Genomic DNA, 13,181 nt, shown 5'->3' with positions numbered 1-13,181 from the left:
AACTGCGAGAGGGCACAGGCTGGGCTGAGGGACCCCCTTCCCTGAGTGCACAAATTTTGTGCACTGGGCCTCTAGTTAACATATAATAACAATGAGGGGGGGGGGCGTGTTTTCTGCTCTGGAGCAGTGATTGTGTCCTGAGGGGTTTGGAAAAAGAAATTACCCTGATATTAGTATGTTATTTTAGATGAAAAAAGACACTACACAGGCTCTGTTAAGTAAAGACTGACCTTTGCCAAAGAAGATACCAGCCTAGGACATGACCACCGGCTTTTAGTTAATAAGTGTTCATTTCAGACCGTCCTATGTGGTCACTGTCCGTCTCTGAGTTTGTAAGCCACAATGCAGGCTTCCCCTGAGCTTGTCAGGTTCAGTGTGTGGCCCCTTTTTCATTCACACTGCAGTCATGGAGGTGGCATATGGGGAATAATTACTCCTTGTGTCACACTTCCAAATATACCCTTTAATACACTTGCATTACCTGAGGAAACTTAAAGATTATTTGGCCTCAAAGAACACGACCAACAGAAAAAGAAGAGGGAGCCAGATTTCCAAATATGCCTGTGGTCCTCTGAGCACACGGCAATGTTTTGGTTTGTATCCCCTCTACCTTTCAAAGCTAAGGAAGACACTGCCACGAACTGTTCTCTGTTATGCATTTGCATTAAGTCTCCCACACTTAATAGGGCTGACATTTTTCAAGTGAATCCATTATTTTATTTCTACATTAAGGAGAACAGTTGGAGGAGTATGAACCTGGAAGCCACAGAGGGTACACACCCAGAGGCCACAGGAATTATATGCCCAGAAGCCCCAGGAAGTACACTCCCTGAGACCACCAATCTCAGCCTCTGGCTCTGAATTTTTTCTTCCATAACTTGTTTCTTTTTCCTTCCTTCCCTTTCTCTTTCTTTCTTTCTTATTAAATCCCTATCCTTCTATCCACTTATCCTAGTACACATAGATAAAAAGAGGTCTAGAATGATAGCTCTCTAACATTAACAATTGTTATTTTAGGAGATAGAATTTAAGATGGTTTTTTACAAATTTAAGTGATTCTTTTGCCCCCTCGGTTGGTTGAGCATCATCCCGTGCACCAAAAAGTTGCCAGTTCAATTCCTGGTCAGGGCACATACCCAGGTTGCAGGTTCAGTCCCTGGTCTGGGAGTGTGCAGGGAGTCAACCGATCAATGTTTCTCTCTCACACTGTTTCTCTCTCTCCCCCTCTCTCTTCCTCTCTCTAAAATCAATAAAAATATTTTTTTAAAAACTTTAAGTGATTCTTTTAATCACAGTTCATCAAAAAGCTAATATTAGCAAACCAATTTTTTACAAAGCATCTGGAAAGTGAGACAGTGAAAAGACAAAATGCAAACCACTCTTCAAAAAATATTTCTATGTGTAATTGTGAAATATTTCAGAAAAAGTATAGGAAAATGTAACTGATATATCCAATACCAAGATTTAACAGATATTAACAGTTTGCCAAATTTTGCTTCAGCTTCTTTTTCCTTAACAATAAAACTGCAGAAATAGCTGAAGTCCCACTCTCCGTCCCTTCTCCCCATCTGCAGATGCAACCACAATTCTGAAGAGAATGTTGACCACAACCATGAATGTCTTTGGATTCATAAACAATAGACACTATTATTTTGTGTGTTTAAAATTCACATATGTTTTCTTCCTTTTGTAATTTTTTAACTCAACATTTTTTGAAATTTATCCAAGTTACACACATCGCCATAGTTTGTCATTCCTATCATTCAAATGTGTGAACTATCATTGCATGAATAAACCCCAGTTGTGGGGAGCCGATATAGGGTTAAGCCTCAGACTGACCTGTTGGCAAAGTCACAAACAAGTCCCAGCTTAGAGGGCACAGTCCTCTTAGCATAATTAGGCTTGACCTTATAACGCTCCCCAGATCTTACCTGGGAAGCTAATGGGCTGAGGGAAGTGCAGAAAGTGGCCAAAACAAGTGAAACTCACAAGAACTGTGTAACTATGATAACCACTACCTTGTTTACCTCTGACTATAAAATAAAAGCTCAGTTTGCCTCGGGATCTCTCTCTGTGGCTTCAGCCAGGCACAGGAAGATCCACGGAGACTCTAAGGAGAGCTAGAGAGCTATGAACGCTGTCTCCGTGTAAATCATTCTTCGCCGACTCCGTCCACACCTTTGGGAACCCCTGGCCCGCTGGGCCTGGACCCCGGCACCCCAATATTTCCAAATTATCTCTTGTCTCTTCTCTTTCATTTGTGTGTGGCTCCTCTTCCAGATCCTGAACCCTGAACCACGCGGGACATGGAGGGAAACATTTACAACACCCAGTTTTATTTTATTTATTTATTTATCTACTAGAGGCCCGTTGCACAAAATTTGTGCACGGGGAGGGTGTGTGTCGCTCAGCCCAACCTGCACCCTCTCCAATCTGGGACCCCTCGAGGGATGTCAATGGTCCACCGGGATCGGGCCTAAATGGGCAGTCGGTCATCCCTCTCACAATCCAGGACTGCTGGCTCCCAAATGCTCACCTGCCTGCCTGCCTGCCTGATTGCCCCTAACCGCTTCTGCCTGCCAGCCTGATCACCCCCTAACCACTCTCCTGCCAGCCTAATCGATGCCTAACTGCTCCCCTGCTGGCCCAATTGACCCCAACTGCCCTCCCCTGCTGGCCTGGTCACCCCCAACTGCCCTCCCCTGCTGGCCTGATTGCCCACAACTGCCCTCCCCTGCTAACCATCTTGTGGCGGTCATCTTTGACCACATGGGGGCGGCCATCTTGTGTGTTTGGAGTGATGGTCAATTTGCATATTACCTCTTTATTATATAGGATTTATTTATTTATTTGTTGTTTTTTTAATATATTTTTATTGATTTTAGAGAAAAAGGGAGAGATAGAAACATCAATGATGAGAAACATTGATTGGCTGCCTCCTGCATGCCCCCCACTGGGGATCAAGCTCCAAACCCAGGCATGTGCCCTTGACCAAAATCAAACCTGGAACTCTTCAGTCCACAGGCTGGACACTCTATCCACTGAGCCAAACTGGCCAGGGCTATTTATTTATTGTTAATCTTCACCCAAGATTATTTTTTCCTTTGACTTTTTTATTTTTTATATATATTTTTATTTATTCAGAGAGGAAGGGAGAGGGAGAGAGAAACATCAATGATGAGAGAGAATCATTGATCGGCTGCTCCTACAAGCCCCACACTGGGGATGGAGCCTGCAACCCAGGCATGCGCCCTTGACTGAAACCGAACCTGGGACCATTCAGTCCACAGGCCAACGCTCTATCCACTAGGGCTAAGATCTTTAATATATAAAGAGATTGAAAAAATGGGAAAAAAAATGGGGAAAGGTCATGAACTGCCAGTTCAAACAAAAGGAAATACAAATCATATTTAGATATATGAAAAGATATCCACAATTACAGAAATGAAAATTAACACCAAGCTTCTATTTCTCACATATCAGATTGGTAAAAAAAAAAAAAAAAAAAAAAAAAAAATTGAAGTGTGACATTTGAACTTTATTTAAGCAGGAGTGGGGAAACGGGCACGCTCAAATAATTAAATGAGCGAATATATTGCCAAGATAGCAATACCTACCAAAAATCTTCATGCAGTTTGACATATTTCCAAGAATTTATTCTAGAGAAAAATTCTCACTTTTGCAAAATAACATGCATTCTGTGACATTCTCTGCAACATGGACTATTATAGTAAAAGTCTTGAAACAACCTAAATAGCCACTGATGGGAGATTAATTCAATATATTAAGGTTCATTCATACAAATAAATGAGGAAGCTCTTTATCTATATAATAAAAGCATAATATGCTAATTAGACCAGACATCCTTCTGGAAGTCCTTCCTTCCAGACAAAGCTGCAGCAGGCGGGGGCCGTGGCAGACGCGGCAGAGGCCCCCAGCCACAGCGGCAGCGGGTGGGGGCTGGGGCCAAGGCCCTTGCACAAATTTCATGCATCAGGCCTCTAGTGTATTAATAAAGAATAATCACAGCCCTGGCCAGTGTGGCTCAGTTGGTTGGGCACCGTCTTGTGTACAAAAGGGTTGCCAGCTCAATCCCCAATAGGGGGTGGGGTGTGTGGGAGGCAGCCAATCGATGTTTTGTTCTCACTTCCATATTTCTCTCTCTCCCCTTCTCCCTTCCTCTCTCTCTAAAAAATCAATAAAAAAATTTTTTAAAGAATAATCACAGATATATTGACCAGTGAAAAATGCAAAAGGTTTACATAGTCTCTCACTTATATTAAAAATATACATATATCATATAACTCAACATAAAAAACAAACAAACAGCAATCCAATTAAAAATGGGCAAAGGACTTGAATAGACATTTCTGCAGCAAAGATGTAAAAATGGCCAATAAGTACATGAAAATATGCTGAACATCAAGAGTCATTAGGGAAATAAAAATCAAAACCACAAGATTACCACTTCATACTCATTAGACTGGTTATTTGAAAAAAAAACAAAATTTAGAAACTAACAAGTTATGGAGGGGGTGTGGAGAAACTGGAAAAAAAGCATCTTGTGTTGTGCTGGTGGGAATGTAAAATGGTGTAGCTCCTGTGAAACAATACAGTGTGGTGTTAAAACATTAAACAGAACTATCATGACCCAGATATTCCACTTCTGGGCTTATACCCAAAGAACTGAAAGCGGGGATTTCAACAGATATTTGTACACTGATGTTCACAGCACATTATTCAAATAGCCAAAAGTTAAGAATAATTTCAGTGTCCATGAACAGATGGATAAACAATATATGTGTATGGTACATACACACAGTGGAATATTATACAGCCTTATAAGTAAGGAAATTCTGATACATGCTACTATGTGGATGAACCTTGAGAACATTATACTAAGTGAAATAAGCCAAACACAAAAGAACAAATATTGTATGATTCGACTTATACGAGGAACCTAGAATAGTCAAACTCATTGAAATAGGAAGTACAATGGTGGTTTCCAGGAATTAGGGAGAAGGGAAATGGAGAGTTATTGTTTAAAGCAGTAGTGGCCAACCGGTGGTCCGTGGACCACTGGTGGTCCGTGAGGTCTGAAAAGTTGGCAATTGCTGGTTTAAGGAAACCTTTGTAGTAGCAGTCACCAAATGGTGGTTCCCCAAACACTGGTGGTCCATGAGGTCTGGAAGGTTTGCGACCGCTGGTTTAAAGGGTACAGAGTTTCAGTTTAGAAAGATGAAAAACTCTGGAGATAGATGGCAGTAATGTGAATGTCCTTAATGCCAGGGAACTGTATCCTTAAAATGGTTAAAATGTTAAATTTATAGAAAGATAAATACCATATGATTTCATTTATATATGGAATCTAAAAAACAAACTAAAGCAAACACAAAAGAAACAAACTCATAGATACAGAGTTTGGGGAGGTGGGCAAAAAAGAGGAAGAGATTAAGAAGTACAAATCACCAGTTATAACAATAGTCACATGGATGAAAAGTACAGCATAGGGAATATAGTCAATAATCCTATATAATAAAAGGGTAATATGCAAATTGACCCTAATAGCAGAACGACCGGGAACAACCGTTCGCTATGATGCGAACTGAGCACCAGGGGGAAGACGCTCAATGCAGAAGCTGCCCCCTAGTGGTCAGTGCGCTCCCACAGGGGGAGCTCCGCTCAGCCACAAGCCGGGCTGATGGCTGCGAGCACAGTGACAGGAGCCTCTCCCGCCTCCTCAGCACCACTATGGATGTCTGACTGCAGCTTAGGCCCGCTCACCGGGCCTAAGCCACAGTCGGACATCCCCCGAGGGCTCACGGGCTGCCAGAGGGATGTCTGACTGCCAGCTTAGGGCCTAAGCCAGGAGGTGGACATCCCCCAAGGGGTTCCAGACTGCGAGAGGGTGCAGGCCAGGCTGAGGGACCCCCCGAGTGCACGAATTTTTGTGCTCCAGGCCTCTATCCCCCAAGGGGTTCCAGACTGTGAGAGGGCGCAGGCCAGGCTGAGGGACCCCCCGAGTGCACGAATTTTTGTGCTCCAAGCCTCTAGTATTGTAACAACTAATAATGGTGTCAGATGAGTACGAGACTTATGCGGGCAATAACTTCATAAGTTATATAAATGTCTAATCACTATGTTGTACACCTAAAACTAACAATACAGTTGTCAGCTGTTAACTGAAATTTTTTAATGTTTTAAAGAAATAAACTGCATAACCAGTGTGTATAATTTTCCAAACTGAATCAGACATTAAACTTTTAAATAGGTTTTAAAATGTTAAATTTTATGTTATATATATTTATAATAAAAATACATACATACACACACACATTTGTATTTGCATGGACAATCTCTAGAAGAATCAGAGAAACTTATAACAAATCTTGCCTTTAGAAAGGTGAAATGGATAGCCAGGAGTTAGAGGTGAAGAGACTGACCTGTCACTATATATTTTTTATACCTTTTGAATTTTATCCCACATAAATATACTGTCTATTCAAAACCTTAATTTTCAATCGATATTATTGATTTAAATCTGAACACAGAACAGGAAAATGTATGTAAGTCAAAATATATTATGTCCTATGTTTTATATGAGGCAAAATAAAACTGCTCCTAAATAATGATTTTGAAAATATACCTCAACTTTCAAAACTATTTAACAAGGAAAATGAACTGTTTCAGAACTTAAAATATCAAAACAGAAATAAGTAAAAAGGTCTTATGAGAATTTTGTATGTACAATATAACATTGTTAACCCAGATTAAATAGAGGAAAAATAAATCTAAATTATTTACCACAAGAATATAAAGTGGAATAAATTAAATAATAATAATACCTAATATTGTTCTAAGCATTAAATCCCAAGCAAATTTGTCACAAACTAAAAATGTTCTAAGAGTTTTAAAAATGCCCATTGACAGCCCTAGTCCGTTTGGCTCAGTGGATAGAGCATCAGCCTGTGGACTGAAGGGCCCTGGGTTCAATTCCAGTGAAAGGCACATGCCTGGGTTGTGGGCTTGATTCCCAGTAGGGGGAGTGCAGGAGGTAGCCAATTAATGATTATCTCTCATCACTGATGTTTGTATCTCTCTCTCCCTTCCTCTCTGAAATCAATAATAATATATTTTAAATAAATAAATAATAAAATAATAAAAATGCCCATTGACAATAGCAGTTCTCAAATTTTTGGATCTCAGTTCCCCTTTACACTTTTAAAAATTACTGAGATCCTCAAAGAGTTTGTTAATATGAGTTATATTTATCTATAAGTACCGCATTAGAGATCAAACATCAAATTTTAAAAATATTACTTTATTTAGAAAGAACAATTTAAAAACCCATTCTGCGTTTACATTAATAACGTAATTTTCATGAAAATAAACTACGTTTTCCAAACCAAAAAATAACTTTAATTAGAAGAATGGCTGTTTTACATGTTTGCAAGTCTCTTTCATGTCTGGCTTAATAGAAGACACCTGAATTCTACTATCTGGTTCTGCATTCAATATGTTGCAATATCACATAACATGTAGCTTTTAAAAAACTCCATACACACTTGTGAAAAAAAAATGAGATTGAAAGTAGCAAATAGTGTCTTTGATTTATTATGAAAATAGTTTCGACTTCACAGACCCCTGAAAGGGTCCTTGGGACACACAGGGGTCTCCTAACCCTGCCGTGTCAAATACTCCCATGAGGGGAATATGGAAACTGAGGCCCAGAGGGCATCAGTAAGTCACTCACAGTCACAAAGCCAGGCCTGGAACTCAGGAAGTCTGATTCCAGACCTCAGAACTGCCCCTGGGAGCTGGTGGAACGCAGCAAGGCATCTCACGTTGCACACAGTGATGGAAAACCCACTGGCTGTGGCAGGCACAATACCTGGGCTCCCCTCTACCCACTGTGGCTGATGGTGGTGCCCACAGCCAATAAGGAGGGAATATGCTAATTGACTGCCCCGTCCTCAAAGATGGCCCAGGTGGGCCCAGCTGCTCCGTGTGCCTGCCTCTGTAGACCCCCAGTCCCCTCAGCCTCCCAGCCACCCAGGGCCAGCCCGAGACGCAGGCAAGCCTTGAATGGCAGTTGCCCAGCCGCCCAGGGCTGCCCAAGGCTCAGGTAACCAGGGCAGGCCAAGGCTTGCGCTGCCAGCTGTGGCAGCAGCAGAGGTGTGATGGGGCGTCGCCTTCCCCTGATCGCCGGGTCACCTCCCACCCCTGAGGGCTCCCAGACTGTGAGAGGGGGCAGGCCAGGCTGAGGGACCCCCCTCCAGGGCATGAATTTTCATGCACTGGGCCTCTAGTTTTAAAATAAATCTATTCATTCACTCAACAAATATTTACTGAATGCCAACTTTGTGTCTAGCACTACTGCTACAGTAGAGTTTCTCTAACTCACAGAATTAGTTTGGAACAGGCAATGTAGATATATTCTTTTCACCAGACTATAAAGAATAAGAAATAGTATGGATCTGAAGCAGTAGTTAGCAAAAAGACCTTTTACAGGGCACCGCAACATAAATACTTAAAATAGCATGATAAATCCAAGGAATGTTTAAAAAAGAAAAAAGAGCCCTCTTCTATTTTATGAATTATATCAGTAATTTAGAATAAGAACAAAAAAAATATTTCCAAACCTCACATCCACTGTATTATTCAGCTCATGGTCAAACACTTCAAACGCCTCTCTGATTTTTCTTTGCAAGTCTGCTACTACTAACTCTGTAAAAGACAAAGTAAATAAAAATTATTTTACTTTAATTTTGAATTCAACAGAAAAATTTCAATAAACTACAAATTCTCAATAAGAAAGAATATGCAGAACTCTTTCCTAATCGTCTTCATGTGTCATTTAGCGTGTTTAACTTCCTCGGGCAATCTCAAAGAAGGGAACAAACTTTTTTTAGACCTTTTTAGTACCAAAGGTGCACTAATTTAAATGCACAGCTTCATGAGTTTTTACATAAGTATTTAGTCATGGAGCCACCACCCAGATGAAGATATAGAACATTTCCCACACACCCTATCCTCTATCTCAAGCGTAGCCTGAGAGGCCAAGGAATCAGTGCCACAGATATTGACTGGGGTGCACTAGTTGACCACCTGCCTTGCTTTTCCTACACTTGAGGGCTGAAGTTGGGGGATGGGAAGCATACAAAAGCAACAACTGGTTTTGAGACAATTAAAAAGTAATTTATTTAATAACTATTTATGGAGTACCTACTATGTACTAGACACTATTCTAGGTGCTCAGGTTATAGCAAGGAACAAAAAATCTCTGCCTCCATGAGACTTTTTAAATCCTCACCTGAGGATATTTTTCCATTGATGTTAGAATGGGAGAGAGAAGTATCGATGTGAGAGAAACACATCGATTGGTTGCCTTCCATGTGCACCCCAACCAGGGCCCAGGCCGGGAAACCTGCAACCAAGGTATGTGCCCTTGACCAGAATTGAACCCAGAACCCTTTGGTCCCAGGCTGACGCTCTATCCACTGAGCCAAACTGGCTAGGGCTCCCTGGGATTTTTTATTGGGGGAGATACATAAGCTTACACATATTTGGTAAAAGATTTAGAGTAAGACAAATGGTGCTGGAAAAAATAAAGCAGGGAAGGGATGTGAAGAGTGCTAGGGGTGTCGGTGGAGGAAAAGGGTGGTATGATGGCTTGGGGAGGCCTACTTGATGGTAAGTTGACATCAATGCAAACCAAAGGAGGGGAAAGAGCCCTATAAGTAACTGCAGGAATAATTTTTAGGCAGAGAGAACAGAAAAGCAGAATGACAAGAAATAAGGTCAGAAAGATGAGTTTTGGGGTAGAAGACAGATTCTATACAGGGGCTACATTAAGGATTGTGTCTTTTACTTTCAATGAGATGAGAAATCACTGCAGGTTTCTCGGCAGTGATGTGACATGGCCTGGCTTATATTCACTTTGGCTATTGTGTTAAGAATATACTAGAGCCCGGGCTGGTGTGACTCCGTTGGTTGAGCACTGTCCCGTGCCCTGAAAGATTGCCAGTTCAATTCCCAGTTGGGGCACATGCCTGGCTTGTGGGCTCCATCCCTGGTAGGCGGTATGTGGGAGGCAGTAAATCAATGTTTCTCTCTCTCCCTTTCCCTTCCTCTCTCTCTAAAAATCAATACATATACTGGAAAGAAACAAGGGTGGAGTCAAAGAGACCAGAGAGGAGGCTATTGCAGTATTCCAGGTGAAAGACTGATGGTGACTTGTACCAGAATGGTAGCAGTGAAGGTGGTGAGAAATGGTAGGGTTTCAAGTATATACTTTAAAGGGTAGAGCCACAAGATTTGCTGATAGGTTTGATGTAAGGTGCAGAGAGAAAGAAAGGGGTTGAGGTTGACACCAAGGTGTTTGAAATAATATTTTAAATGCAATCAAGTCTCAAGATTTGTTTTTCAAATAGTAAGTACAATCGGACACCCAAAAGGAAAAGATTTTTAAAAGTATGAGTTTAGATAATTATTTTAATTATAAATACCATCAAATTATAGAAAATGGGGAAAATGTCAATTAACTCATATTCCCTTTACCCTACATAAGCACCATAATTTTCCTGTATTTTCCTCTAATCTTTCTCCATACACGCCTGTTAACATATAGCACTTAGTAACCACATTCATTCATTCAACAAAAACTTACTGAATGAACACTATATCAGCTTCTGGTCAGGTGCTATGTCTACATTTACAATCAGAGAGATAAGCATCTCATTTTTAGAAAAAAAAATCAAAGTTCAGAGAGGTTCATACACTGGCCCAAGATTGCAGAATTACTAAGTGGCAGAGTGGGACTGAAACCAGATTTTTCTCACTTGAGGGATCCTGCTCTCTCTCATTCCCTATCCCACCTAACTAGTTTAAAAACTTTAATTCCTAATTATTTCACTCAACTGTTATGTTTTTTCCTGGCTGCAACATAATCTCCATAATCTTCCATTTTTAATAGTACCAAAGGAATATCCTACAATTATTGATATTAATTTTTCTTACATGGCAGTGAACAACTTTTGCTGATTTAACAAGTAAAAATAAATGCCATCTCATTTTAATCTACACTTCTTTGATTACAAATGAATCTGAATAATGATCCATAGGTTTATCACCTCTATTTTCTGTTATATATTATCTATTCATGTTCTCCATAAGTTCCTTTATTTTTTTTCTTAAATTTTTTGCGCTCTTTAAATAATAAAGACTTAACCAGTAGGCTGGAAGGGGTCGATGGGGGAAAAATGGGAGACATATATAATAATTTTTTTTTAGTCCTCACCTGAGGATACCTTTCCAACTGATCCTTAAGCGTGAGTGGAAGAGAGAGGGAAAGACAGAGAGAAACATCGATGTGAAAGAAACACATCAACTGGTGCCTCCTGCACATGCCCTGACCTGGGCCCGGCTGGGAAGAAGCCTGCAACCGAGGTACGTGCCGCCCTTGACAGGAATCGAAACCGGGATCTTTTGGGCTGCCTGCAACCGAGGTACGTGCCCTTGACAGGAATCGAAACCGGGATCCTTTGGACTGAAGGCCGACACTCTATCCACTGAACCAAACCGGCCAGGACATGTAATACTTTCAATAATAAAGATTTTTTTAAAAGACTTAACCTGTGTCATAATAAGTGCAAACGAATTTTCCAGGTCAGTTTGGATTCGTTTTTTCTAAATAAAAAACGGTCTTATATCCTTTCTGATCATCAATCATGATTACTGGAGGAAGAAAAGGATATGGAAGAGTTTAGATTCAGTAAAGATCACTTCAAGTCCTACCACAGTTAATTACTCTTGTCTTTTTGTAATCCAATTTTTCAACAATAAACTAAGTGTCTTTCACTCTCAAAAATATTATATTATCATTTTAGTGACTGGCATTGTATTATAGAGCTTTATCATAATTTATTTAACCAAACGCCAAATTGTAGACATTTAGGTTGTTTCTGATTTTTCATTGTTATAATTATTCTTTAACTAGAGGCTGGTGCACAAAAATTCATGCACTTGAGGGAGTCCCTCAGCCAGGCCTGCGCCCTCTCACAATCCGGGACCCTCGGTCCCCTAGGCCTGGCCTGAGATCAGGGCCTATTGGGGCTTTCCTTCCCCAGGCTGCAGGCAGCTGGCCCCACCTTCCCCACTGTCCCTGCCTGTCATCTGTGCAGTGCTGCCCCCCTCCCCTGCCACTGGTGGCCTCCCTCTGCAGGTGACAGGCTGGGGTGCGATGGCTTGGTTGGCCTAGGCCTCCATCTTTCACTTGCCTGCCTACCTGATCACCACTAACTGCTTGCTGGGGGGTGGGGCCAGCCCTGTGAGGGGCCGTCTGCCTACCCGATCGCCCCTAACCACTCACCTGCCTACCTGACCACCCCTAACCACTTGCCTGCCTGCCTGATCGCCCCTAACCGTTTGCTTGGGGACAAAGCCAGCCTGGTGAGGGGCCATCTGTCTACCTGATTGCCCCTAACCACTTGTCTGCCTACCTGATCACCCCTAACTGCTGGTCTGACTACCTGATACCCCTAATCGCTAGTCTGACTACCTGATCACCCCTAATCGCTAGTCTGCCTACCTGATCACCCCTAATCGCTGGCCTGCCTACCTGATCTCCCCTAACCACTCTGCCTGCCTGCCTGATTGCCCCTAACCGCTTGCTTGGGAGCAGGGCCAGCCCACGAGGGGCCATGGTGGTCTGGTCTCTGGTCCTTTCGGTCATGACGCCTCTGGCCTTTTATTATATAGGATGATCCATCTTGCACAATTCACCCTTGTGTATTGTCTTCTTATCTAAATGAAATACAATAAGTTGAACGCATTTGAATTTGTGTGAGGCACTGGAAAGGTCCTTATTACTCATGATAGCACCTAGGGAAGACCTCACGGGTTGGACACTGCCAGTGCACAAAGCTGGTATCTGCTTTTAAATTTAAGAATGTCTTTAAAGTCCATTATCTTTCACTCTTGCCTGTCACAGCTGTTGAGATTCCTTATCTTATAAAGTTTAGAAACATATCCTCTGAGGAGCTTTTGGGTTGGTGAACAAGTGGAGGTCCTGGAGGAGTATCGCACCCAGAGAGCCCGTGGAAGTTCCACGCCCCTCCCCTCCTACTTGGCCCTGTGCATCTCTCCACTTGGCTGTTCCTGAGTTAGGATCTTAGCAGGAA

General features: G+C 41.8%; 1 protein-coding gene across 1 annotated transcript in view; it reads right to left on the bottom strand.

The window, feature by feature from the left end:
• Nucleotides 1–12,733, bottom strand: part of EFCAB2 (EF-hand calcium binding domain 2) — a 41,347-nt gene extending 28,614 nt beyond the window's left edge. The window contains exons 1-2 of the mRNA XM_014528242.1: nt 12,673–12,733; nt 8,643–8,727 (exon numbers count right to left, since the gene is read on the bottom strand). Of these exons, the coding sequence (XP_014383728.1) occupies nt 8,643–8,727; nt 12,673–12,733 (146 nt within the window). The remainder of the gene's footprint in view (nt 1–8,642; nt 8,728–12,672) is intronic.
• Between the last annotated feature and the right edge of the window lie 448 nt (nt 12,734–13,181).

This window comes from Myotis brandtii, unplaced genomic scaffold (genome assembly GCF_000412655.1).
Source record: "Myotis brandtii unplaced genomic scaffold, ASM41265v1 scaffold627, whole genome shotgun sequence".
NCBI classification, from domain to species: domain Eukaryota; kingdom Metazoa; phylum Chordata; class Mammalia; order Chiroptera; family Vespertilionidae; genus Myotis; species Myotis brandtii.
This window is presented reverse-complemented; position numbering and strand designations above follow the sequence as displayed.